This window comes from Hirundo rustica, chromosome 26 (assembly GCF_015227805.2).
Source record: "Hirundo rustica isolate bHirRus1 chromosome 26, bHirRus1.pri.v3, whole genome shotgun sequence".
Taxonomy (NCBI): Eukaryota; Metazoa; Chordata; class Aves; order Passeriformes; family Hirundinidae; genus Hirundo; species Hirundo rustica.
Window position 1 is genome coordinate 4,443,157 of NC_053475.1, and position 27,245 is coordinate 4,470,401.

The 27,245-nt window shown below is 61.4% G+C and overlaps 1 protein-coding gene across 4 annotated transcripts in view; it reads left to right on the top strand.

Moving 5' to 3' along the window:
* The first annotated feature begins 9,995 nt into the window (after nt 1-9,995).
* Nucleotides 9,996-27,245, top strand: part of NFIC (nuclear factor I C) — a 39,101-nt gene continuing 21,851 nt past the window's right edge. For 2 of the 4 annotated variants that reach the window (XM_040086922.2, XM_040086923.2), the window contains exon 1: nt 12,322-12,551. In XM_040086922.2, coding sequence (XP_039942856.1) covers nt 12,522-12,551 — 30 coding nt within the window. In that variant the 5' untranslated portion in view covers nt 12,322-12,521. Of the gene's footprint in view, nt 10,305-12,318; nt 12,552-27,245 lie in introns of those variants that run through there. The other 2 variants (XM_040086921.2, XM_040086920.2) reach the window with 2 other exon arrangements.

Below are 27,245 nucleotides of genomic sequence, written 5' to 3' on the forward strand. Positions count from 1 at the left end.
GAGGGTTTTCTTTCACCAAGTTGCTTTGTTTTTACCAAAATGGATTTTTAACAGTAATTGCCTTTTTCTTCTTTCTCAGGGAAAACATCATTTTCAATTACATTTCTCCGGGTTTCCATTGAAAAATGAAAAGCAAATGCTCTTTCTTGCTGGCAAAATGTGGAAAAATGTCTAGGAATATTTTTGTCCAAATGAAAACAGTTTCAGTTCTTTTTCAAGATCTCTTTTTTCCTGAAAAGAAACCACAGTTGCCTTCCCAGTTATTCTAGTCGGACTGGTTTCGAGACAGGCTTCCCAGTTCCAAGGCTGGAGCGAGGTTTATGGTGCTGCCGGGCTGCTGCGGGGCGCCGGTGCTGCCGTGGCCCCTCCATGGCTGCTGGAAGGATGGGGCAGGAGCAGGGTGACACCAGCACCTTGGCAGCTCTGGGATGCACCAGGCTGGAGAGACCCACGCTCTGTGCAGCAGGCTGGGGCTGGAGGGGCATCTCCAGGGATTTGGGAGTGTGACCTGAAACCCACATTTCTGAGACACTTTGGAGCCCAGGGATGGCACTGCACTGCCCACAGCCCTGCCCCCATCTCAGTGTCAGATGCAGGAGCAGCATGGGGGTGTCCAGGGGGTGTCAGGGGTGTTTGGGGTGTCAGGGGTATCTGGAGCCCAGGGTAGGGCTGAGATTTGGGACTCAGTTTGGCACACGCCGGATACAGCAGAGCACCCAGGAGGGCCTGCTCACAGCCAAACCCCCCTGAGATCAGAAATGGTGCCTCCATGCCTCCAAAATACCCTTTATTTGGAGGCTCTTTCTGCCCTGAAGTTCCCCCTGGCAGGCCTGGGCCTCAGAGCTGGCTGGGATGCAGGACACACAGGGATGCAGGATGCCCCACGATGGAGGCTCCGGCTGCAGGAGCTGTTGGCTCCACACACCCCACAGTCCTGCCAGGCCAGAGGAAGGGGAATACAGAAATCAATGTTCAACATTATCACTGGACTGAGATTTGGCTCGGCTTCCTGGCCCGTGACGCTGCCTTCCCCCTCCTCCCCGCTCTGGGAGCACAGCCAGGATGGCCGGGCAGGTGGGGAGTGCCAGCGCGGGCATTTCGGTGAGAGCCTGCGGGTCCTCTTGGCTCCCTGCTGCCAAGTGCCCTCCTGCACACCTGGGCACCTTCCCCACCGCCCCCCTGCTCAGCCAGCTCCTTGCACAGAGTTCACCCGTGTCCAAAGTGCCACGGGAACCAGGAGCAGCGTGCGAGACTCCCTATCTCTGCCACAGCAACAGCCTTCACCCCAAAAGGCTCTAAAATGTCGATTTTAAAAGATTGGGGATCCAGCAGGAAAATCCTCCCCCATGGGTCTGATCTGCCCCTGCAAGTAAGGAACACAGAGGGATGGAACGGGACAGTAGGGAGAGATCCTGCCCTGGGCCCTGGGAGGCAGCCTGGGGTGGGGACCACAGATCCCCTTCTTTACCCCAAAACAGCTGAAGGGTTGGGCTGAGCCCCAAGGCAGCGTTTGGGTGCAGCAGCTGGGAGGCTTCAGCCCCAATCCTGCTGGAGAAGGAACAGCCCCACGCTGGCAGCCAGCAGAGGATGTTTGCTCCTGCTGTCACGTGCCTCCACCACATATTTAGACACCGGAGCGAGCCAGCCCTGGTGACAAACACGGTGCCACTTGGGTAAACACAGCCCCTCGGAGGCCATGCACCCCTGGCCACCGTAGGGAGAGACCCAAGAAACCAGAAGGAAATGGTAAATAAAAGGGAAAAAAAATTTAAAAAAAAAAAAAAATAGGCAGAAATAAAAGCTGGAAGAAAAAAAGGGGGGAAAGGTGAAAAAAAAAAAAAAAAAGAGGGGGAAAGTTAAAAGAAAGGACAACAAAAGGCAAAAAAAGGAAAATGAAAGGCAAAAAAAGCAAAATGAAAGGCCAAAAAAAAAAAGGAAAATGAAAGGGGGAAAAAAAAAATAAAACGAAGGCAAAATAAAAGGCAAAAAGAGCCAAGCAATTGTCTTTAAAAAAATATTTTCCTCCTGGCTTGCTGCAGAACGGCTGGGCGAAACGCCGGGAGCCGACCGCCCTGTTTTCCTTGCTTCCTATTAAAAAAAAAGAAAAAAAAAAAAAGAAAAAAAAAAATTTTTTAAAAAAGCACCACCCAGCAGCCCAAAGCGGGGATACAAAGTCCACTTGTGGCCCTGCGCTGCACCCTCGGCCCGGGCGGCAGCTGGGTGCTGGCGCAGGGCGCCTGGCACACAATGGGGGCTGTTGTTGCCGGAGCGGGAGCTGGCGGCGGTTCAGGGCCGGGCAGAGCATGTGCCGGCAGCCAAGAGCTGGCGTGGCTGGTGTTAACTCTCCAGGCCCTGCTCCGAGCGCCCCGAGCGCGAAACAGGCGGGGAACAAATCCAAACCCACCGAATTCCCTCGCCCTGGCGCGGGGCGGGGTGAGGAAAGCGAGCTGTTTGCCCCCACGCGCCTCGTCAATGCCCCCGGCCCCTGGCCCTGCCGTCATTTGGGGGTTGTGAGCCAAGGCTGGAGCAGGACCCTGAAACGGCCCCTGTGCCCCCTTGCCAGGGCTACCCAAGGTCCCCCACCCTGCAGAGGGTGCCTGGCACTGACCCCACGGCGTCTCACAGCACCCAGTGCCCCCTGGGCACCTGTCCCCGGGGCAATGCCTGGCCTTGGGGCACTGTCACAGCCAGCAGCACCCACAGCCCTGAGTGCCACTGCATCCCCCAGGGAGCCCCCGGCAGGTTACGGCCTCCCTCAGTGCCTGCTCCGCGTGCCCAGGCTGGTGCATGCCAGGACACCACGGCACGGGTGCCAGGACACCACGGCACGGGTGCCAGGACGCCATGGCATGGGTGCCAGGACACCACGGAACGGGTGCCAGGACACCACAGCCTGGGTGCCAGGACACCACGGCACGGGTGCCAGGACACCACAGCCTGGGTGCCAGGACACCATGGCCCAGGTGCCAGGACACCACGGCCCGGGTGCCAGGACACCACGGAACGGGTGCCAGGACACCATGGCCCAGGTGCCAGGATGCCATGGCACGGGTGCCAGGACACCATGGCCCAGGTGCCAGGACACCACAGCCCGGGTGCCAGGACACCACGGTGCCGGTGCCAGGACACCACGGCATGGGTGCCAGGACACCACCACACGGGTGCCAGGACACCATGGCACGGGTGCCAGGACACCATGGCATGCGTGCCAGGACGCCATGGCCCAGGTGCCAGGACACCACGGCATGGGTGCCAGGACACCATGGCACGGGTGCCAGGACACCATGGCATGCGTGCCAGGACGCCATGGCCCAGGTGCCAGGACACCACAGCCCAGGTGCCAGGACACCATGGCACGGGTGCCAGGACACCACAGCCCAGGTGCCAGGACACCACGGCACGGGTGCCACGCCGGCTCTGGGGGTCCCCTGCCACCAGCCTGGGGTGCTGTAGAGGGGGTGACCCTGCAAACCCCGCGCTCAGAGAGAACATCTCATCTCCTGGTGCGGCTCAATGCCCTGTGCTAAACGCTCGGGCCATGTGCCCCCCAAGCCCGAGGTCCTTGAGCTGCAGGTGGGGGCTGCTGCCCCCCCACCAGTGCCTCACACAGCCCCCCCAATCACAAACCCCATTTTCCCTCCCTGCTCTGCTGAGCTGCCTGGTCCTGCTAAAAAAAAAAAAAAAAAAAAAAAAAAAAGGACATGGAAAATTCTATAATATCCCTTTCCAGCTTCTTGGATTTGGCTTTCGTTAATTCGAAGCAGACCCCGGGGTGGGGGGGGGGGGGGGGGGGGGGGCAGAAGGGGGGGAATCAAATCAAACCAGAATCACGGCATGGAAAGCCAGTTTTCACAAAGAAAGACCCAAGCCAGCAACCCCAACATTTGAATGCAGCAGGAAAGGGGAAAAAAAAAGTTTAATATGTGCTTAAAAACAAACGAGCGGTGGTATCATTTTTAATTAGGAGCCTATTTTCAAAGCCCTTATTACTTACAGTACGCTCAGCATCCGAGTAATTTTCCTCTCTCGTAAAATCGTGTCAGGGAAGGGGGGAAAGAGAGGGAAAATGAGGGAAAGCAAGCAGGGATGGCGAGGAGGGAAGGCGAGGAGGGAAGGCGAGGAGGGAAAGCGAGCCCTTTGTGCAGCCGAGAGCTCAGCGAGGCGAGCGTCCATGCCAATTTGTCTGCAGTAATTGGTTTAGCTGCAGACACAGGCTGGCAACGGAGTCTGCGAGTTGCCAAACTTTTCCCGGGGAAGGGACCCTTCACCTAAGATCGCTTTTGGGTATTCCCCCCGTTTGTGTCGCTCCAGGACACGTCACCGTGTGCCGGCACAATTGGAAGCTCCTTCTGGAAAACTAATATAATCTTTTTTTTTTTTGCCGTTCCCCTCGAACTTTCTTCTTGCAAATTCCAGCCCGGTTTTCTCCTCTGGCAAACAAAATCCTCAGAGAAACCATTTCCTACCACAGCAAAGGCCTCATCTAAGGGCCGCTGGAGGGTCCGAGGCAGCGCTGGGCTCCAGGGCTGTGCTGGGAGGTTGAAGCCCACAGCTGGCCCCGCTGTTGAACCGGTGCAGCTGGGCACCGGTGGTTTTCCAGGGCCGCTGCCGGGGTGTTTGCCCCAGCCGTGCCCCGGAGCGCCGTGCCCGGCACACAGCGTGGGAGGGGGCCGAGCCGGGGGTGTTGGATCCGGCGGCGGGAGGAGGTACCTCGTTACCTCCCCGCGCTTCTGTTTGCTTTGGCAACTGATTAAAATTCCCCCAGGATCCCTTCCCGCTTCTGTCGGCGTTCCGAAACGCCGCCGCCGGCCGCTTTTGCCCTCCCCAGGCCCAGCTCCTGGGGACTGAATCCCCCAGGGGACAGGGTCCCCAAAACACTCGCTGCACCCACTGCCCACCGCTTTCACTTTCAGCTCCCCAAAGCTCCCCTGCTCCTCCGCCCTCCCCTCCGGCAAAACCGGATTTGGGGGGAATTTTGTCCTCCCCTCACCGCTCGGGGCTGCTCCCTTTGGCACACGAACATTTCTGGGGGCCCCCCCGGCCGGTGTGGCGGCGCAGAGCCACATCCCTGCGCCGAGGATGTCACCGGGGTGGTGGCACCGAGGTGCCCCTGCTCCCAAACCGGAGCTGCAGGGGCCGAGGGGCTGCAATGGCAGCGTGACCGTGGCGTGGGCACAATGGCAGGAGCCTGCTGTGCCACCTGTGTCTGCAGGAAGGAGGCCAGAACCAAACTGGGATTCGCTCCCTCCAAACAAAGAGTCGAGGCCATATTCTTCCCCATTCCTCCCACTCCAGAAATTTCCCCAAATTCCCCAACACCAACACGACAAAACAGCCCTGGGAGAGTGGCCAGATTTGATTTATGTCTTTTTGAGGACTGAAAAAAAAAAAAAAAAACAAACCAGAAAACAAAAAAAAACCCCACACAAACGAGTGAGGAAATATTTCCTGGTTGCATTTGGGGTTTGGTTGTCGTTGGGAGGTTGGGTTTTTTTTTTAATTTTCTTTTTTAATGAGTGAAATTTCGGTGTTTGCAAGAATTCCTGGTGCCTCCATTCACACGTGGCTGCAAAAGTCCTGGCCCAAGCCTCCAGCGTAGGGAGAGCAGCAGCACCGTGGGCCCATGATGGTGTTTGAAGCTCTTTGACAACCCTCCCAAAGCCCCTTTTTGATGTAAAACCAAGTTTTAGGGTCATTTTTGGGGGAGATTTGCTCCGGTGAGCTCAAGGCTCCCCGTGCCGCGCTGTGTGAGAGCAGGGAAAAGGCTACACGAGCTCTTGGAGGGCTTGCTTCCAACAAATCTGGGGGAAAAAGGTGATGTTTGAGCCAATGGAAAAATACAGAATTGGGGGGGGAAGAAAAATTGGGGATTCATGTTATTTTTTTTTACATCGAACTTGCAGCCAAAAAAACAATAAAAAAGCCACAGCAAAAATCCTAAAACCCCCTTGAAATTCCTGAAGAATAATTCCCTGAAATCTGCTAGCAATTTTTAAACTGAAATCCCCCCCTTGTCAGCAACGATTTCACTAGTTAAAAACCTGCTTTAGAAAGAAAGAGAAAAGGGGGGGGGGAAAAAAAAAAAAATCTTTTCATTGCACGTTTTGGCTTTGAATCGAGCCAGGCCAGACCTCTGCCTGTTTGGGACCCAGGCCAAGAGCCATATGCACGAATAAAGTAAATAAATTCTGGTCAAAACCAGAATATTCTCCTTAAAAGTTATTTTAAAAGCAAAGAAAGGCAGCAACAAAACTATCCCAACATGGATTATTTCCCTTTCTCTCCCTCTTTCCAGAGAGGGACGTGGCTCAGCCGTGCCGTTGCGCCCAGCAGAATGGGACCTTGGAAAAAAAAAAACCTGCAAAAATGCTAAAAATGAGCCCCCAAAAAAGGGTTAATGAGGCTGGGGGATGTTTTCCCGTGGCAATGGGGGGGCATCCAGCCCTGTGCCGCTCCGTGGGTATCTGCACCCCCTTGGCTGAGCCCAAAAGTTGGCATCGAGGTGTCTTAGCAGCACAAATCAACCATGAAATGCCCTTTAGAAATAAAATCCAGCTTTGAGGGGGGCCCCCACAAATTTCCACTTGTTCCAAGCGCTGGTTTTATAGAGGGGGGGGCTGTGAGCTCACAAACAGGCCGGGATAAAAACCCAAGGAACGAACAAAGGGCCTGATCCAGCCACTCCCTGGAACGAGGGTAACTCAGCTTCCACCTCCGGGCTTTAATCCTCCAAAAAATCCACTTGGGGAAGCGGAACTGCACCCCAAATCCACCCCACGCTCCTTGTTTTATTTGAGGCAGCAGGGATGGCCTGCACAGGAAAATTAAATTGGGCTTGGATTCCACCCCCGTCCTCAAAAAGCCGTTTTACAAGCAGCCTGGAAACACAGAGAACAATTTCGGATTTTTGTATTTTTAATGTTTTCCTGCCCGGGGGTTACACTAGGAGTTGGGGTTCAGGCTAAGGGGGCTGCAGTGAGCAGGGGGGATGCTTGGGGCAGCTCTCCAGCCCCACGGCCCCACAAACCCTGCAGCACCCCAGGGCCGAGTGACCCCGCAGCGGGGTGGGGATTTGGGGATTTGGGCTGCCCTTCGCTCTGCCCCCAGCCCTGCCAGGGGACAGGTGCCACTCCCTGCACTGAAACCATTCCCACCCTTGGCCAGCGCCTCGTGGCTCCTGCAGGATGAATCCCCACTGACAGAGGAGAAATGGGATCGTTCCAGGGGGGTGAATTTGGGGGGACACAAAGTGTGCCCCTGGAAACCCAGAGGCGTGGCTCAAACGCAGGCCAGCAGCTCTTCGGCCCCAGCTTTGAATCACCCAGGAAATACTTTTAACAGCACTGCAAAAATAAATAACCGCGGCAGCTGTTTATTTGTTATAAATAAATATAAACAATTATTTACCAGCAATGAGAAAAAAAGCTTCTTTATCACGAAGAAATAAATAAGCCCATCACCCTGCAGCCTGCCAGAATGGAAAATAAAATCCCAGCTCTGCACTTTCCCTCCCGTTTTCCCTCTTTGCCCACCCTGGCACTGCCAGCCTGGCACAGCCCGAACCCAAATATTCGCGTCCCCCCCAAAACACGCCAGGCCAGGGGAGACGAGGAATCGCTGGAGAAAAATAAAACCCTGGCAGGAGAGAGGGAGCTGCCAGCGGGCACCACGGCGGCCTTGGAAGCGGTTAAAAACTGGCAAATTCTTCCCAGGGTTTATTTTTGCGCCGTATCGCGCTCAGAGCCGGGCAGAAAATGCAAACTGTGCTCTGCGAGCGGAGTTACCGCCGAGTTTACATTCCTCGAGGCTTCTGGAGCTGGGACGAGGCGAGGGAACTGCTCATTTCAGCCTTTTTTTTTTTTTTTCTTTTTTTTTTTCAGCTTTAAAACGGGGAAGTGGCTTTTTTGGGGGGGAGCAGATGGTGATTAAAAAAATAAATTTAAAAAAACCAACATGAAAAAAGTTCTAGAGGTTTTAAATTTAAAGAATTTTTTTCTTTTTTTTTTTATAGACAGCTGGAATAAAATTAGATCTCATTTCCATAAGGCCGATTGCCGTACTTGTGTCTGACAAATAACTCAGTAAATATATGTATACTTATAATATATATATAATATAATACCGTGTGAATGTATAAATTAATGTCCAGTACCTTGGTATGCATGTGGTGGGTTTAGCAGGCAAAGGAGATACGGGGGATGGATAAAATAAACCTCCCATGCATCCAAAATCCCTGCTAAATTTGAGCTGAGCCCTTGTAAAAATGATCAGGCTCAGAGTACCCTCCTAAAATATATATATAAAAAAGGGAGAAAAAAATGGAATAAAAACTAGTGAAAAGACTGAGTAGTTGGCTTTAATTTTATTTCTTTAAAATATAATAAATTATTTAGCATATTATTTATCACCCTGAAACCATTTGAGCTCAAGGCAGACGGAGATTATGTTCCTGTTTGTTCAGGACTACGGAGCGTGCCGAAAAATCCAGGCACACGATGAATGCTTCGGCCCTCAGCAATCTGAAAAAAATATCTAATTTTTGTTGCCCTCCTATAGAAAAATATGGTTATTTGAAAGGATTAAGAGATTAAAGGATTACTCCATAACAAGGGTTAAAAATCCAGGTCCAGACACAAAAGGGGTCGATAGAAATGAGGGAATCGCTTTCCCCCGCCGCAAGCCTTTCACCACTCCCGGACCAAACCCAGCGCCCGGGTCGATGCCAACTTTTGAGTGGCACTGGGGAGGGGGCAAAGCCCCCAGCCCGCCCGGCCCCGGCCGCAGCGCAGCCTGTGGCTTTAAGGGACGGGGGGAACCCGGGGGTGTTCCTGGGAAAGGGGTGAAGGGAACGCCGGGGACAACACGAGAGCCTGGGGGGACAGGGATTCGTGGGGAGCCCATGGAGGGGCAGGGATGGGGAATGCTCGAGAGACGGGGGGGGGGACACGGCCGGGGGGCTCCTGCCCGCAGGGACAGGGGGGTGGCAGGAAGGGTGCCCGGGGCGGGTGTGGGGGTGACGGGGGGGTGACACGGGGAGGCCTCTGCCTCCGGGAACACGGGTGGCGGGGTGGCACCAGGGGGGTGTCCGCACCGGGGGGGTGGGTGGGTGGGTGAGGTGTGTCCGTGCGCCGGGGATGAGGGCGAGGGCGAGTCCCCGCGGCGCGGAGCCGGGGCCGTGCGTGCCCGGGGGATGCCCGGGCTGGGGGCCGGCGGCCAGGGCCGAGCGGGGGTGTCCGGGGGATGCCCGGGGCGGGGGCGGGCGGCGCGCCCGGCGCTGCCCGCGGCTCCTCCCCGCGCTGCGGTAGCTCCGCACCGGGGCCGCGCCCCCCAGCGCCCCCCCCCCGCGCCGGGCAGGGCCGGAGGGGCGGCCCCGCAGCCAGCCGGCCCCGGGGGGGCCGCGCCGCAGCCCCCGCCACCTACCCGCACCAGCCGGGGGCCGCCGTCGCGCTGCCGGGCGAGCGGGGCCGGAGCCTTCCTCCTCCCTCCTCCGCCTCCTTCTCTCCCTCCTCCTCCTCCTCCCTCCCCGCCCCCGCACCGGGAGCGCCCCGCCGCAACGCCGCCGGTGCCCCGGGCGAGGGGAGGAGGCAGAGGAGGAGGAGGAGGCGGGGGCGGCGGCGATGGAGCCGGGGCGCTGCGGGCTGCGAGGAGGAGCCGTGCCCGGCCGGAGTGGGGCTGCGCCGGGGGGGCGCGGGGGGGATGCCCGTGCTGCTCTGCCGTAGGCGCCGCCCGCCCGCCCCGCTCCCGGGCTTTATTTTTAATTTATTTTTAATTTTTTTTTTTTTTTTAATTTTTAGAAAAAAAAGAAATTTTTTTTTAAATTTTTTTTTTTTTCCTTGCCTTCCAAAAATACTCATCGCATCCCCCTCGCCATCCCCCAGCCCCGCCACCCCCACAGCGCATAAGGCCGGGCCGGGCGCCGGCTCCGCGCTCCCGCCGCCCGTCACCGCCGCCCCGCGCCCCCCGCCCGCAGCCCGGCCCCCCGCCCGGAGCATGGCCCCCGGCAGCGCCACGGAGCCGGAGCGAGGGTGACCGCCCGCGGGGGACACTGTGCTGTGCCGCTGGCCTCGGAGGACTTTCACTATAATTACCATCATTGATATTATTATCGGGTTTTGAATTTTTTAATTCTTTCGCGGGGCAGCGGTTTGTTGGTTTTTTGGTTTTTGTTTTTTTTTTTTTTTTTTCCTCCTCCTTCGGCGCGGTGGAAAACACACGTTTCAGACCAAAATCCCAAACCAGCCCATCCATCCTCTTTGCTTTGCGCTTCGCAGCAACTTGGAGCCCGTTAATTGCACTTGGCGATGGTAGGTCCCATGACACTTTCGTTTTCTCTTCTACTTCCCCCCCTCTCCCCTTCGCCCCCCCGTGCGCGCGTGTTTGCGGGTGCCCCCACGAGCAAAAGTTGCTGCCGGGGAGGGGGCGGCGGGGAGAGTTTAATACGGTGTCGGGGCGGGGGGGCGCGGGGCGGCGGGGGCGGGCGGGGGGAAGCTGCCGCCGTCTCTCCTCCCCTGCCCACCCGCCCCGCGGTACCGGGGGGCGGAGGCGGCGGCGGGAGCCGCCCGGCGGGGAGGTCGCGGCGCGGAGCGGGGGGAGCCTCCGCAACCAGCGGAGGGCTGGATGGAGCTGAAAATGGCCGCTAAAAAAGGGGCGGAGAGGCCGCCAGCCGCACCGACTTGAACTTGGAAGTGACGCCCGGGAGGGTCGCGCTCGAATCCGCGCTGCGCGGGGCCGCCCTGCCCGTACCGGGGTGGGAGAGGGGAATCACCGTCCTCGATGTCAGAATAAAAACATTGCCCCCGGCCCCGCTGTGCGGGGCTTCGCCCGCTCCTCCTCCTGCCAGGCCACGGGGGGAGCGCGGCCACACGGCCCGGGAGGATGCGGGGAGCGGGCCCGCCCGGCCAAGTTTGCGCGGAGCCGCCGCATCCCGCGGGGACCGGGATGTCCGTGCGGGGTGAACCCCAAGCCCGGGCGGGGATGGGCCGCGGGGGCCGGCAGAAGTTGAGAGTGAAAATCAGTTGTGCGAGGACAGGCGCTGCGAGGGCAGCAGAGGGGACAAAAAAAAAAAAAAAAAAAAAAAAAAAAAAGCGGTTTTCTTATTTTTGGGGGGAGACGGCGCTGGAGCCGCGGCCCCGCGCCGTGAGCGGCCGCGCTGCGGGTCAGGTCCCTGAAGGGAGCGGCGACCCCCGGTGCGGGAGGGGAGCGGGGAGCGGCCCCGGCCCGGGAGGTGCCCGGGGATCCCCTTTGTGTTCCGCCCGTGGCGCTCCCCGCGCGCTCTCTAATTAGCGTCATTAGCGCCCGCGATCGGCCAGGGCCGGGGGGTTGCGGAGTCAGAACTTGCGGTTTGGAGTTTGCCGAGCGCAGGCTCCGCTTTTTTCATCCCCTGCGCTCTTTGTGCGGGGCTGCTTGCGGGGCTCCCCGGGACGGGGCGGGGGGGGGGGCGCGGGGCTGCCCGTGGCGCTTTCTTCCCCCGTGGCACCGTGATGCTGTCGGCGGTTAAATAACGCGGGGGGGGAGGGAAGAAGCGTCTCCGCGGGATGAGCGGGATGCGGCGGGGGCAGCGCGGGGCCCGCAGCGGGGCTGGGTGCGGGCAGTAACACCGCTCCCAACCCCCCCGCGCCGGGGCCGCTGCCCAGAAGTTGCACATGAATCTGCAGGGGTTTTTCTCTCCCATCGCCGGATTGGCTCCGGTTAGTTAAAAATAAATAAATAAATAAATACATAGAAATTAAAAAATAAAACCCCCTAAACACCCAAAGGCGGGCGCTCGGCGCTGGCCGCGCCGGGGCCGGGGGGGATTCGCCCACCTCCGCCCCCCCCCCACCCCTGCCCCGCAGCGCCTCGGCCCTGCGAGCCAAAGGGGGTTCCTACATCTTTAAATGGGATGTAATATTTTGGGATGGGCTTTTTTCATAACGTCACTTCATTCCTCGCTGCCTTTTTTTTTTTTTTTTTTTTTTTTTTTTTTTTTTTTTTTTTTTTTTCATTTTCTCATTCTTTCTTTCCTCTCTCTCTCCGCTGCCCGGGTCTCGGATGGAGCCGCTTCCCTTCTAACTTCCCCGCCGCCCGTGCCTGCAGGCTGGGTGCGGACCCCCGACCCCCCCCCGGGGCGAGGATGACCCTTCTGCCTCTTTAAACCGCCTCCCCGAAACCCCCAAACAAACAACAACAACTACAAAAAAGCGCTTTATTTTCCAAAGCGGGGGGGGGGGGGATTTCGCTTTTTATTTTTATATTTTTAAGGGTTGGTTTGTTTTGGTTTTGGTGTGGTTTTGGTTTTTGTTTTTTTGTAGTTTTTTTGGCGGGGGGGGTGGAAGTTGGAATCTTTTTATTTCCTCCTCGGCCCCCCCTCCCGCGGGGCCGCCCCCCCGTGCCCGGCTGCCCCCCCCCGGGCCCCGCAGAGCCGCTCCGGAGGAGAGAGAGAGAAAAAACGCCCGGACTGCTCCAGCCTCCGAAATGACTCAGTAACTTTTACGCCTCGAGTCTCAGCCCTGCAATTAGGCACTTTCCCAGCACGGCTCGGGATGTATTCGTCTCCTCTCTGCCTGACCCAGGTAACCGGGACCCCCCCGCGTGTCCCCCCCCGACCCCCAATTTGCTCCTTTCTCTGCAACAGACTTTAACAGTTGCAATTTAAAAAAAAAAAAAAAAAAAAGGCAACACCCCCCCCCCCCCTTAAAAATAATCATAACAGAGAAAGGCGGGTTGGGGCCGTGCAGGGCTGCTCAGAGGAGCCGCGTTCCCCTCTTGCCCCCCTCCCTCGCCTTCTGCGGGGTTTTTTTATGGTGTTTCTGGTGCTTTTTGGGTTTTTCAGCCTTCACTTTCACTTGGGGCGTGGGGGGGTTGGAAGGTTGCGTTGTGGTTTGGGTTTTATTTTTTGCTTGCTGCGCCCAGAGGTGTGTGGTGCGGGGAAGCCGCCGGCTTTGGGGGTGTGGGGGGGACAGCGTGGGGTGCGGGGGGGTCCTCGGTGGGTTCGGGGAGCCTGGAGCGGGGCTCGGCGTTGCAGGCTCGGGCTCGGCCGTGCCGTCTCTTAGGTAGCGTGAAACTTTTTCCTTCCCCCTCCCCAGTCTAGCTGCACATGGTGGGGTGCAAGGGGTGGGGGTGGGGGGGGCACAGGCGTTTTGCTCGAAATCCTCCAGCTTCGGGACAACGTGCGCCCGGCCGTGCCACGCCGCGCTGGCGGGCGAGAGGGCAGGGGGGGCTGCGCGCAGCAGGATGTGGGGGGCACCCCCTCAGTACCCGAGGTGAGGGGGGGTGTCGGGGTGACGAGGGGCAGCCCCGAGCTGTGCGTGGGGACGCTGGTGTCACCCCGGGCCGCGCTGCCGTGGTGCGATGGCACGCGGTAGGCTGGCTGTGCCCGGGCCCACGGTGCAGGCAAGCGGGGCGTCCCCGAAATCTCCCCCCAACAGCCGGGATGGCCACCGTGGGGGGGGGGATTCGGGACCCCCCCCCCTTGCCCACGGCACGACCACTGCGGCTCTGCCTTTGCATTGTGCTTATTGATCGCTGATATTTATTTAATTATTGAGCAGGCAGCTTTCCCCGCCTCGTAACCTGTTCCCTGCTGGCAGCCGCTGCCCGCTCCGGGCCCGGCCTCGTGCTGCAGCCCACGGGAGCTCTGCCGTGGGGAGGGGGTGCTGCTGCGGGACCCCCGCCCGTGCCACACTCCCTCGCTCGGGACGGAGCTGCGGGCTGGGTCTGCCTCTACCTCGGGGCTTGGGCTCAGCTGCCCGTGGGGGTCCGTGGGGGTCCGTGGGGTCCCCTCGTGGCACTGTGAGGTGCGGGGACAGTGCGGGGTCCAGCCCCGGCTCTCCCCAGCGGCATCGTGAGGCTGGTGAGGACACGGGCAGGGTGGGCAGCTCCAGGGCCGCTCAGATGACCCTGAGGTGGTGCTCCCTGTCGTGTGGTTGACTTGGCAAGGGTCACACCTCAATCTGGCTTATTTACTTCTCTTTCTTTTTCTTTCTTTCTTTCTTTTTTTTTAACTCTTCTTTCTTTTTCTCTTTCTATTTTTTATTTGTACCTTTTTTCTCTTCTTATTTTTCTTTTTGATTTTCCCTTGCTGTTTTTATTTTTTTTTTCCTCGCTTGCTTTCTTCCTTGCTTTTTCCCCCCTTTTTTTTTTTTTTTTTTTTTTTCTTTTCCTTTCCCCTTTTTTTCCTCCTTCTTCTCCCTTTCCTTGCCATCTTGCCTTTCCCACCCTGACTCCATCCCTCGCAGGGGTCCCACCACCTCCCAGCCCTCCCAGTCTCCAGCTGGTGCTGGGTTGGCAGCGCCTGTTGTTGCCAGCTCACGGTGCTGGTGTGATGTGGGAAGCCGTGCGGCCTCTGGCCGGGCCGGGGCTGGCAGGAGCCCTTCTCACCAATCCGTGCTGTTCCCAGCACTCCTCCTGGCCGACGGAAGGGAGCTGGGTTTTCCTCCACGGATCCTCTGCCCCGCCGCCTGGGGAAGGCTCTGGTGTCCTCCCCCTCACCCTGACCTAGCCTCAGCTCCGATCCAGCCCGGCTCGGATGTGACCAGCCGTGGTCCCGCAGCCGCAGCCCAGCCATTCCCATTCCCATCCCACCCGCGCGGCGGGCAGGCTCGCCCGGGCTCGGGAGCTGCGGATGGTGATGTGGATACATTGGAACGTGCGCGGGAGCCGCCCTGCCTCAGCCTCTGCGCATCTCCCCGCCACCTCGGCTGCCGGAGCCCGGCACGGCCGCTGGCACCCGGGACCCCTCGGGCGGGCGCCCTTCCCAGCCGGAACAGGCCCAAGCCGGAGAACCCAGCGGCACCAAAATAGCCCTGGCAAAGGCATCGCCCGTGACACGCTCCTGGCCGCGGCCTCGGCCCTGGCCCTGCCTCCCGCCAGGCGAGAGGGTGGCTTTGTGCTCTCCTGTGTCCCTGCCTGGGGACTTCCTCCCGCTTCCGCAGCTCACCTCTGTCCCCCCTCGGGGCCGGGCCGGGAAGTCAAGAGGGAGCTGCCTAGATTAGCAGGGAAGCGGCGCCGGAACCGCCGCCACGCACGCGGCCTCACCCTGCCCATGGGGAAGCGGGGCGGGGAGCGGGGGGTGTCCGGCTGCCCAGGCCCCAAAATAACCCCGGAGCTGGAGCTCAGCACCTGCCAGGGACCTGCACGTGTGTCCCCTGGGAGCTGCTGCCCAGAAGCCGAAGGGATTTCCAAAGCCGTAATGGTTATCCTTGGCTCCTGGATCCGCAGTGGGGGGAGATTTGGGGCGCTTCTGGTGAGGGAATGTTGCAAATTTTATGACTGGTGATGCTCCTACACCTCTGGCTCGTGGCTGGTACCTGGCGGTGCCCCCAGCACACCCCCAGCCCCCACCCTGGTAGCTGCAGGATGGGAATGAAGTGAGATGGGCGCCATCCTCCAAGGCAGCCGCAATGGGGAAAGCCGGGCATCCCGCCAGGGTCTGGTCAAAGACCCTCTCCCCTCTCCCCAGGCTCCATGCTAGGGGTGCAGAGCTGATTTGGGGGTGTCAAAGGGGATGCACCCGCACAGCCCGACCGAGAGCAGGGGCCAGGCACAGACCCCGTGCGTGCCACGGGCAGCAGCTCGGCATCCCAGGGGCGTCGGGGAGCGCCTGGCTAAACTGGCCCGGCACAAAGCTCGGTGCCGGCGAACGGGCACAGCTCGGCGCCCGGGGGGTGGAGCTGGGCTGCCACAAGCATTGCGGCCACGTGGCACGGTCACAGCCACATCTCCAGGCGTCCGAGGGGATCCCACCTCTCCCCGGCCACGGCCAGGCTCCGCACATCACTGGGCTGCCGCCGCTGCTGCAGGCACGTGGCTGGAGCGGGGAGCTGCCTGCTGGGCGCATCTCATGGGGCATCCTTTGGCAAGCTCCCTTCCCAAAAGCGCCGGGGCTTTTCAGCGCCGGTGCTCGCCCCCTCCACCAGTAGCTCCGGAGAACTGGTTTCCAGCCGGGAGCTCAGATCGGCTGCCAAAGGATGGGAGCAGCAAGCCGGGCATGGCGGGGGAAGAGAGGGAAGGTTGCAACACACTTTCAATTCTCCCATCTGCTGAGTATTGTTTGGGAAAAACAATGAGGCTGTTCTTTAAATGCAACCTTCGGGAGATCCTCGCTTTCCCTGCGGCGCCCGCCACGCCGTGCCCGCCTGCCCTGGCGAGCCCTGCCCCGCTGCTCCTGCCTGATCCCATCTTCAATCCTCACCCAGGAAAAATAGATCCTGTTTTCGGTGAGGTTTCTGATGCTGGATCAGAGGGCTGGAATGGGCACGGGGGGAGGCGGGCACGATGAAGCCAGCTGCATGAGGGGCTGCTGGCCAGCGTTCACGCTGTGCCGCTCTCCCCCTCATCACCTTGAACTTGTCTGGGGCTTCGTGCAGTAAATCAGCCGCCCTTTTTCGAGGTACCTGCCGATTTCTCTCCTCCCTGGGCAGCTTTGCCCTGCCCACGGTTCCCTCCCTGACCGTAGTTCAGGTCCCTCATGCCTGCAGTTCCCTCCGTACCAGGGCAGGGAGTGATCCCACCGCGTGCCCGGCACTGCGGGTGCGCGCACGCCTTTGCAGACTGCTGAACAAAGCCCAGCTGCCGGAGCCCAGAGCAGTGCCTGGAGCTCTTGGAGCAGTTGGGAATGGCTCCCTTTGGCGCTTTTCTATTCCCCTGAGCCTAGTGGGGCTGGGGCTGGGTGCTGGGAGCCGTAGTCCGATCCTGTTTTGACCCGGCGGTTTTCCCCCCTTGCAGGGGTGGCTGTGGCGTGGGCAGTGTGGCCAGGGCAGTGCTGGCGTGGCAAGGCTCGCTGGGCAGAGGAGCCGTGGCAAGGGCCGGTCCAGCCAGCCCTTATCAAGGCACAGCAAAGAGCGAGGAAGGCGGCTCCCCAGGAGCCCTGGGCGGCCCTGGAATGGGGAGCTCGAGGGCCCAAGGGAGAACTGCCACGGTGGCACCGAGGGATCCGTCCCGACCCAGGGCTGTGCACGGTGAGGAGGGCCTGAAGAGGGATTTGGTAGTCACAGGCAAAGGGAGGGTCAGCGTCTCCTGCCTTTGGAGGTGCTGGAGGCAGGTCCCTGCCAGGCAGGGATCTCTGGGAATGGCCCCAGGGACAAGGACAGCTTGCCCTGTCTGCTCATCTACCTTCCTTGCCCGACAGTGGCTGTGCCAGCCATCCCTGTGCCTGGCCCCTGGACACGTCCCTGCAGCCCAAGGGGTGCCCATTTGCCCCCATCACTCCCATTGTGCCTGCACCCGTTCTAGCCACAAGCCAAGCCCTTGGTGGCATGATGGGGATGGTGACGGTGATGGGGAGCATCCCCAGAGTCCCTCACTGGAGGGGAAGAAGGAAGGTTGTCGGGGAAGTAAAATCCCTCCCTGTGAAGCTGGCACGCTGCCTGCCACCCCCGGCCGTGCCGTGGCTCCTCTGTTCAGGGATGGCAGTGCTGGCACACAGCACCTCCGAGGGGCTGCTGCCTGTGGGAGGGGGCTGGGGGGCTGCTGTCCCCATCAGTCCTTGCACCCAAGCTGGGCCCTGGGGTGGCAGGGATGTGCTCCTTAGGGACCCATAGGGAGAGGATTTCTCCCACAGCTCCTTGGGGTGTGCCGGGCAGGTCGAGGCAGGGTGGCGAAGGCGATGGGAGCAGCCAGGGCATCAGTGGGGGCCAAGCCCTGCCAGAATCATGTGGCATCACTAGTGACGTCTGCATGGCACGGCTGAGGGCTGCTGATGGGGCTGAGTCTGAGTGGGGCACCCCTTCACGGTAGGCCAGGAGTGCCCAGTGCCAAATCTTCATGGATTTTCGGCACCGAGATGCTTTTGGATGCACAAAATTGGTGCAGGCAAAAGCCTGAGCTCAGCCTCCCTCCCTGCCCTGGCAGTCTAACACCCTGAGACCTCAGCCGCCGGGGGGTATGCAGACCCCTGGGATGTGCCAGCTGCAGGGAGAGGTACCCCCGGGCATCCCGGGGCCTGGCTCGCACCCGGGCGCGCGGCTGAGCTCGCCATCCGTCACGTCGGCCCTGGGCAGGCATCCCCCGCGGCCGGGCTCTCTGTGCCAGCTTGGCCGGGACCCAACGCCCTGCGCCGGCCGCCAAGACCCGGAGCTTCCCAAGTCCTGGAGAGGAGCTGGGAAAGGATCCCGTGGCTCAGGTGCGGCAGCGCTCACGCGCTGGGGGACCTGGGGCCAGCCACTGCCAAGGATTGATTTCTCGGTTAACTCACCGCTGCTCTAAAAGCACATTAATCCTCCTTTCCCGGCCAGCAGCCAGCGCTGAGCAGCATTTTGGGCGAAATCTCCAGGTCTGGGTTTCGGGCTGCCTGCCGTGGACGTTGCCCTCCCCACCACCGCCACCACTCCAGCAGCGCTGCCTGGCACGGGAACACCGGGATCCAGCCCTCCTGCTGACCCTTCTTCCCTGGGAACTTAATCATGTCCATAGCCAGGTGGTTTTTTTTTTAAAACCGGGGGTTTTATTTTGTTTTATAAGAAGGCTTTCGCTCTCCTTGCAAAGGGCCCCTGCATTCCCTTCACAGGAAAATGGTATTTGACCGGCTGTTGTCCAAAAAAACCCCCAACATGTTTCTGATCACTAAAAACCAAGAAATATTTTTGCTTTCAAAGGAAAAAAAGAAAAAAAAAAAAAAAAAAAAAAAAAAGCCCATGAGAGAGAAATGTTGGTTTTCCACCCAGACACTTCCCCTTTCCCCAAACCAGCCCTCAAAAAGGGAGGCACCACTGCACCGTCCATACCCCGGGGTGTCATCCCGGGGGTACAGTCACGCCAGGGGCACGGTGGATGTCACCCAGGGCTCATTTGGGTGCTGGCAACGCCTGGCGTGCGCCCCCCTCTCCGCTCAGACCCCCTTTTCCAGGTGCTCCCACATTGCACAGACCCGTGGGGCTGCCGGGAGGACGGCGAGCGCCGGTGACCTGCTGGCCGTCCCCAGGGAGCCGCCACCCATCACCGTGTGCCGCAGAGCCGCCGCCGCCGGCCCGCCTCGCCCCGCCGCCACAGCGGACGAGGCCGTTCGGTCCCACGGTTGCCTGGCGGGAGCTGCGATGTGCCGGATCCCGCACCCCCTCCCGCCGGCCCTGGCCGCTGCCCAGCGATTTGGGAAAGCGAGACGGCGCAGGCTGAAATGTGACCCCCGCCACGCTGCGCCGCAAAATCTCCTTTAGTAACCTGTGCGCCAGGACAGCGAGAGCGCGGCGTGAATACCAATGAGGAGAAAAGTGCCGAGTAAAGAGTTTTTGATGGAAATGGCATCGCATGAGAGCGAGAGCGGGAGCGAGCGGGCGAGTGCGCGCCCGGAGCCTGCGCTGCGCACGGGCACGGCGGGGCACACACGTGCGCGCACCTGCGGCCCGGGAGGCTGGAGCCGAGCGTGGCGGGGTGCCAGGGTCGTGCCACCCCGGCGAGCGCGAGGGGGACGGGAATGGGGGTGGCGAGAGGAGGGGGCTGCCAAAGCAGCGGTTGAGGGGACGCTAAGGGTTGCCACGGGGAGCGTGTCCGCCGGGTCCGGGGCATTTCCGTGGCACGTCGTGGCTCCGGCCGCAGGGCACGGCTCCCGTCCCCGGCGCAGTGCGCCGCTGATCAAAGGCGCAGGCGGGGAGGGAGCCGGGCCTGTGTGAGCAGCGCCCTGGCCCCGCGCCACCCCACCTTCCCGCTCCGCTCCCCCGGGAGTTTGTTAAACAAATTTCTCTAATTGCACAAGCCGAGGAGTTTGTTGGAGAAAAAAAGCCGGGGAAATTCCCCTCCTCTGGGCCACCCCTTCCCCGCTTCCCCCGGGGCAGCTGGCGCAGAGCGAGCAGGTCCTCCCCACGACCCCCGGCTCTGCGGGAGGCTGTGACCCCGACGCCTGCGGGGCGCAGCTGCGGGGTGTCCTCATGTCACCCCTGCCTACGCAAGGACGTCCCCTGCTCGACCTCTTCGCGGCCGGGTCACACGCGCTCCCTCCCGTCCGGCCCCCGGGGTCAGACCCTGTCGCCTAACGCGGTGACACCCGGCACCGCCGTCTGCCCTTCCCGGCTGGCGTTCTCCATCGCTTGGCTGAGCACCCCTGGAAACGGCCTTTGTGAGCCTCCCGTGGGCAGCCCCTGACATCGAATCCTGTCGGATTAGCAAACGTACGGGATAAAAGGCTCGGCTTGGCGGCAGTTCTGTGCCGGGTGGGGGCTGAGGCGGTGGCCCTGCCAAGAAGGGACGATGCGCAGCCGGGTCCTGCCCCGGCTCTCGCTGAGGTCATGGCTATAGATAGCCCGGGAGGGCGCAGAGCCGAGGGCAGGATCCTCGTGCCCTTGCCAGCTGCACCGAGAGCTCTGTGGGCACCCGCTGCCAGGGAGGAGACGCTGCCAGGGCGCTGGGGGTTGCTGATGGACAGGTTGGCCGGGCCAGCCACTGCCCATCGCCAGTGACAATCTGGTGCTGCAGGGTGTGACTCTACACCTGCAGGGATGCTCAGACCCGGCTGCTCTCCATCCTCCGTGGTGAGTGGGGTCCTGCAGCCTCCGCTGATGCAGTGACCTGGGGTGGCTTTTTCTGCGGCTTCCCACCATGTTTCCTTCTTCCTCTGCTCCCAAGCAAATGCCAGGCTCGGGCACCCCCAAGCCCCAGGGTGCAGCCGTGGGTGCAAAGCTGCTGGGTCGGGGAGCGCAGGGCCAGGGTCTGTCCCCTCCAGCCGCTCAGTCTGTGTGCAGCTGAGCTCCCCGCAGAGCCAGGCAGGCGTGTGCCCAGGGTGCCTCCGCCAGCCCCATGGGGCTCTGGAGCGCCGGGGTGGCTGGGAAAGGCGTTGTTGATGAGGGCACTAAAAATAGAGTGGGACTGGGATCTTAATGGGACTTTGTGGGAAACCTGGAAACATTTTCTCATCCCCATAAATGAGTCCAGATGCATTAACGATGACTGCATCGCATCCTGAGGTACCGCCGGAGGGAACCGGGACGCGCTCACCAGCTTCCTCGCCTTGCGGTGGGGAATTGGTTGGAGAGAGGAGTCACCAGCAGCAGCCGGTGCTGAGCCATGACTGCTGCGTCCCATGTGGGGACAGGGACTCACCCAGCATCACCTTGGTGAGGACTTCAGGCCCCACCCCAAGGTCTCTGTTCCTAGTGCCCGTGGGCGCTCGCAGCTCTGCGTGCGGCAGGCAGCGTGCAATGTGCACGGGTTGGTGACGGCACTGCGGCCCCACGAGCTTTCTGGAGCCCTCCAGACCCTGAGGTGGCCAGTGGGGGGAGAGTGAGGTGATGCAGGAGGGCCCCCGGTCCCAGGGCCGGTGGTGCCAGTACCCCAGTGTGCCCTGCGGTGGCATCGAGCTGCTGGGATCCGGCCTGTCGAGGGGTTTTTCCTGTTCCATCGTGGAGCTGTGACAGGGATATTGGCTCCCAAAGCGCCCGACCCCACTGGGGGACCTTGGACTCCCCTAGAGGATGGCTCGGGGCCAGCCTGGGCAAGTAGCCCAGGGCGGGTGGCTGTTGGAGCCCACGTCACGAGGCAGGTTGGCACGGCCGTCTCCGCGGTATGGCAGTGTCACTTAGCGGTTACGGCGGCACCCAAGAGGCAAGGGCAGTCCCGCCCCGGGCCTCAGTTTACATCCAGGTGGGGAACAGCACCCGGCACGGGAGGAGGGCACTCGCCCCTGCCCCAACCCAGGCCTGACCCGTCACGTGGGGGACGAGGGGACCGGCCACAGCCACCAGCCTCTGCGCCGGGCACCGCCGGAGCCCGGCGTCCCGAACAGAGTCCCTTTGTGCAGGTCAGCCCCCACCCACTTCTGTTGCTTGGGAGGCATCCAAAACCCTCCCGAAATAGGATCCAGCCGGGCTCAGCCTTTGAATCTCTCCAGGAAGGCTCTGCTGAGCTGCCCAAAGCCGATGAATATCCCCCTCGCACCTCTCTGAACCAGTCCCATCCTTCAGTGTTCAGGGTGCAGGGCCTGGCCAGGCTCAGAGGTGACCCTGTGGGGGACACGCCCAGCCCCTTTGATCTGCAGGCACCACCGTGTGCCTCAGTTTCTCCATCTCGCTGTGGAGGGTCCTGGCAGGTTGTCCTGAGCACCCAGGGAGCCGATGAGAGGCTGGAGGAGGGGCTGAGCCTTTGGCATATCCGTGGCACAGCAAAGGCCCTGGGGCTGTGGTGGGGTCCCATGAGCTCTTCACCTCCCGGGCCCTGTGGTGGCCGATCCTCCTGCAAGGTCGCCGGTTCCGCGGCAAAAGGCCGGGGCTATTTTTAACCACTGACTTGCTCCAGGGATTGGATTTGCAGCAGAGTGAGCCCCGCAAACCCATCACAGCACTGCCCATCATAGGGTGCAGAGACACCCCCAAGCACCAGTCCCCTCCAGGAGGAAGCTGGGGACACCTCTCTGCACCCCTACACCTTTAATGGTGCATGATGGGGGGAATTAATCTCCCTCAGAAAGGCCAGGACAAAGCAGGCAAGGGCTAAAAATACGTTGGGAGGGAAATAAAACCTCCTGCGTCAGGGGCTAAAGCTGGGCTCAGAGCCCTGGCCCTGGCCCGGGGGGAGCTGCAGGGACCCCACCTGCCCCCTCCCCAGAGTGAACACGGTGCTGCCAGCCCCAGCACATCTCCTGCCTCAGTTTCCCTCTGTGCTCCTGGAAACAAACTCTGTCCCTGGGTCACACCCGGGCAGCTCCCAGGCTGAGAGCCCGGCATCTGGGAGGGGCAAAGCGCTGGGTCTCGGACACCGCAGCCCCCGCCATGTGCCAGGAGCAGGGATGGTGAGGACGGGCCACCGCCAGGGCCCCACGCTGACGCAGGGCAGGGCGGAGGAGCTAGCAGCGCCAGGACCCGTTGGCAAAGCTTTTTTTTTTCCCCAGTTCCATAAAACATTTCCCTTCCTTGGAGCCCCGCGGGGGTTTCGGCTGGGAAGCCACGTGGCTCTGGTGCTGCTGGCCACGAGATGCTTCCCAGGACGAGGGGACATCTCTTTAGCCATGGGCTGGGGCTCCCCTGTGCTGCTTCCAGACCTCACCCAGACCTCAGCAGTCACCGCCGCATCCTGCCTCTTCTGTGGGCCGGCCTGGCAGGTGACTTGCCTCAGTTTCCTTATTTTTGGAAAGGCAGCGCCTCACCCTGGGGGCAGGTGGGGTCACCATGGGAAAGCGGCTGAGCCGTCGGCTCCCAAACCCGGAAGGGGACGCCTAGAGACGGCACCTGGGGAAACTGAGGCACCTGGGAAGTCCGAGTGAGTCTCCAGGAAGGCAGCGAGTGGCTTTGGGCTCTCACACCATCGAGTCTCCCTCAGCAGAACCCTCTTGGCTCCTCCACCACCCAGTGCTAGCCGTGCTGCTACTGGATACATCCCTGGGGCATCCGTACCCCTCCCAGCACGCTGGGCACGCTGCTCCCTAGTTTGGGGTGCATTTAGGAAACCCGGGGACCGGCAATGCCAGTTGTTGCCGGGGTGGGGGTGCACTCAGGCACACCAGAGGCGGTGCTGGGCACGGTGTCGGGGCACGTACCATGCCACCGGAGAAGCCCCCTCGGGCTGCATCCCACCTGGGCCACCCCCAGCTGCCGTCTGCGGGGCGGGCTGCGCTGGCTGGCGGGGGCCCAGGCAGCGCTGGCACCGGAGCCCGGGGCTGCCAAGCGAGCTGCTTTTCTTCCTGCTATTTTCCAAAGCAACTGGCAGGTTCTCTGCCGCCGCGGCCTCCTGTGACCCGCGGCCTCGGCGCGCTCCCCGCGCCCCCGCTCGCAGCCGCAGCACCTGCGAGGGCGAGCGCGGGCACCGCCCCCGCCCCGGCACGTAGGCACGGGCAGGTGGGCACCGGCCCGGCCCCCGGGGCGACAGGGACCTGCCTGCTCTGCAGGGGCTCGCAGGACCAGGATTTTGGGCAGCGCCAGGTGCGGGGACCCCCGGGCGGCTCAGTGAGGGGTGCCCGTGGTCCCGGGTGCGTGGTGAACACCAGGGGCTGTACAAGCCCGCTCATCCCCTCCCCGCCTGATCCCGAGTGGGGCTGAGCATCGCGGCAGCAAATGAGGGGCGGGAGCGCCTCTCTGCCCCACCTCTGCTCACCCTTCCACCAGAAGCCATAGTGGGACCAGTGCAGCCCACCCACAGCCCCCAGCCATGTATGGACGTTGGCCGGGGTATGCTCTTGGCTCTGGGGGGAAGCAAAAAGCCACAGGATCTGGTGAGAGAAGCTGTGAGGAGGCTGCACAGCGTCCTGCCTTGGCCTCCACCTGTGCCAGTGGTGCCAGCCAGATGCCCTGGGCACCGAGGCTCTGTGCCCCGGCGTGGGCTGCGGGAGGCGTTTTGCAATTGAGGGGCTGGGTCAGCCGGGAGCTGGGGGGGGAAAGGTGGCTGTGACAGAGCGTTCTGCCCCACGGGCAGCGATGTCGTGGGGCCGGCTGTGCACAGGTAAGGCCTGCACAGCTCGTACCTGCCCTGGGAGCCTCAGCTGCCCCCGTGCCCCCTCGCTGCCCCCGCCCCAGACGGGGAAACCGCGTTCCGATGCGGAGCAGGCCGGGACGCCCGGCCGCGCCACAGCGGCGAGCAGCAAAAATTATGAATAAGCTCTTGTTAATAAATACTTTATGATGAATCCAAATAGATTTCCTCCTCTGGAGCAATTATTGTAAAATGGGCTCTAATAGGGTGCAGGGCGGCCCCGGGAAGGGCTGGGTGCCTTTCAGGGCCTAAGTGCCTCCTTCCATCCCCTCTAATGAGCACTTCCCAATCATTTGCATCTGTCTCGGCAACAGGTCTCATTACCAGGTTAACTCATTACCCAGAGCCGCTTCGTAGAACAGTTATAAGCGGCTACCAGAGGCCCTGTGGTCCGTGCTAAGGGCATCTGCGGGCTCTGGGGAGGGGAAAGCAAGTCCCCGCTTTGCCTTTTTAAGGTACCGGGATTTTCAGGATTACCGGAACCTCTGTAGTCGCATTCCCCCCTGCCACCACGCCAAGGCTTCCCATGGGGGCACGGAGCCCGGCGCCCGACTTGCCAGCCCCTGCCCGGGCTCGCAGGGCCTCGGGGAGCAGGACCTGGCAGGAGTGGCGGCCGTGGGAGCCGGCAGCGGTTCGGGGCTGCGCGGCTCCTGGAGAGGCGGCTGAGCATCCTTTCATAGAGTAAACGCTGTGTGGTCCCTGCGGGGCTGCGATGTGAGCTTGTCCCGCATCGCATCCCGCTCCTCCCCGCAGCCGGGGCCGTGCTGGTGAGGAGCAAAACCAACTGCCGAGGTGTCTGACCCCTCCCGTCCCGCTCCTCCTCCTCCTCTGCCCCTCACCCCAGCGCCTCCCCCGTGAAAACTGCTCCGGAATTTCCTGAGGAAACGTGGTTTTTTGGGGTTTTTTTTTTTTTTTTTTTTTTCATTGGAAAATTCAGGCTGTTTCACTGAGCCCGACCTGTTTGGACAAGGCGCTGGAGCGGAGAACGCTCGGAGGGTGGCCAGCCCATGCCGCAGTGCCCGTGCCAGGTGCTGTGTCCCTGCGTGGCACAGAGCATCCCCCGTGTCCCCAGGGTGGAGGTCCCCGGAGCACAGAGCCCCAGCGCTGCCGAGCCGGCAGCAGAAGCACAGCTCAGCTGTGCCCCTTCCCAATCCCTGGCGCTGCCAAGCCCTGGACTGCGGAGTTAATCCTCCATGGCATGCCCAGCTCCGCGCAGAGCATCCCTCCTTCCTCTCCCCGCTCCACCGCAAGACAGAGCCGGGCTTGACCCGCGCCTCAGTTTCCCCTCACAGCACCTGGCATGGAAAGCCAGCGCTCCAGCAGCCCCTGGAAAGGGGGTGCAGGGGGGCCCGGAGCGGGGCCGGCAGCACCCGACGCAGGCGTGCTCCTGCCTGGGTTGCAGGGCTTTACAAGCCTGGGTTGGATGAGGCCCAAGCGCAGGCTCTGCTGCCAGATTCCCATCCGGAAATGCCCCGGGAGCAGCCTCGTCTGGGGTATTGCAGCACGTCTCTGCTTCCCAGCCCCGCAAAGGAAAAACAGCAGGAGAAACACTTAACCAGTCCTTTGCCGGCACTCGGGCTGCCGGATGGGGGGAACGCGGTGGGAATCTGGCACTGGGATGGACGGACGGGGTGTCCCTGCCTTCGCCTTCCCAAGTGGGTCCGGTGTGAAGCTGGCTGTTGCCGGCCGGGGTGGTGTGCCCGGCCGAGGGCCTCCCTGGCTGCACGGTTGGGGACGGTCCCCGCGTCCCCTGAGCCCCCAGCAGCTGCGGTTGTCCTGGTGCCCCCCAGCCGCCCTCGCCTGCCCCGCTAAAGCGGCTTAACCGCGGCATCGCGGCGCGGGTTAAGCCGGGCGGGAGGGAAAGTTGGCCAGGGGCTGATTGGCTTTGGGTGCAGCTCCCGGCCTGCCGTAATCCCGGGGAGCCGCGGTGGGGGGGCTGCGATGGCTTCGGGGGCCCCGAGCGCTGCAGGGGCTCCTGCACGCAGCGGGTTTTTGGAGGGTCTCAGCTGTGGGTGCAAGCGAGAACTCTGCAAATTCTCCCTCACCGTGGCGGGGGAGGGCACAGAAACTGGGGTTTGCCGCTGCCGTGCCGAGGCAGGGCACCGAGCACCCCCCGGGCCGCACAGCGAGCACACACAGCACCCTAGGGTGCTGCCTCACCCGAGCCGGATAACCTGGTTCCTGCCACGCTTCCCTGCAGCGCTGCCTGGGGTGGCATTTCCCAAGCCGGAGAGCAGGGACGAGGACAATGGCGCGGTGTCCCCCCGGCCCTGCGGCCAGCCCTGCTGCCGGCTGCCTGGGGAGGGTGGCGGGGCCAGGGGATGGCAGCAATTTGTCGGGCTCGTCTGAATAACCGGCCACCAAGGAAGATCAGCCGCCCACCGCCCCGGCCAAGTATTGTTTTTGGAACTCGCTGCTGCTTTTTTCGGCTCCTGTCTTACTTTTCTTTGACCTTCTTCCCTGATTTAAGACACATGCCCAGCCCTTGCCCAGCTGCACTGAATTAGCGGCTGCTGCTGGGGAGGGAAGCGGGAACCAGACCCTGTGGCCGCCCCGGGAGCAGCCGGCGGGGACAGGTTCCCCGGGCAGAAAGGGGTTCTCCAGGCAAGGAGAGGTTCCTCTGGCAGGATGAGTCCCCTGAACTGGGACGGGCCCCCAAGGTTAGGATGGGTTTGTCTTGTAGATTTGGGTCCCTGTGGGTCCAATGGGCTCCCCAGTGAGGGGACAGGCGCTTGTCCCTTGTTGGGCATGGGAGGGACACCTGTGGGGCCACAGCCCTGGGTCCAGACAGGGGCAGGTGGCCCCAGAGGTGGCAGGATCTGTCCCGTGAGGAAGGATCTGTGCTTTGCAGGGACTTTTGGGGGGGTTAGTGGGGCTGTGCT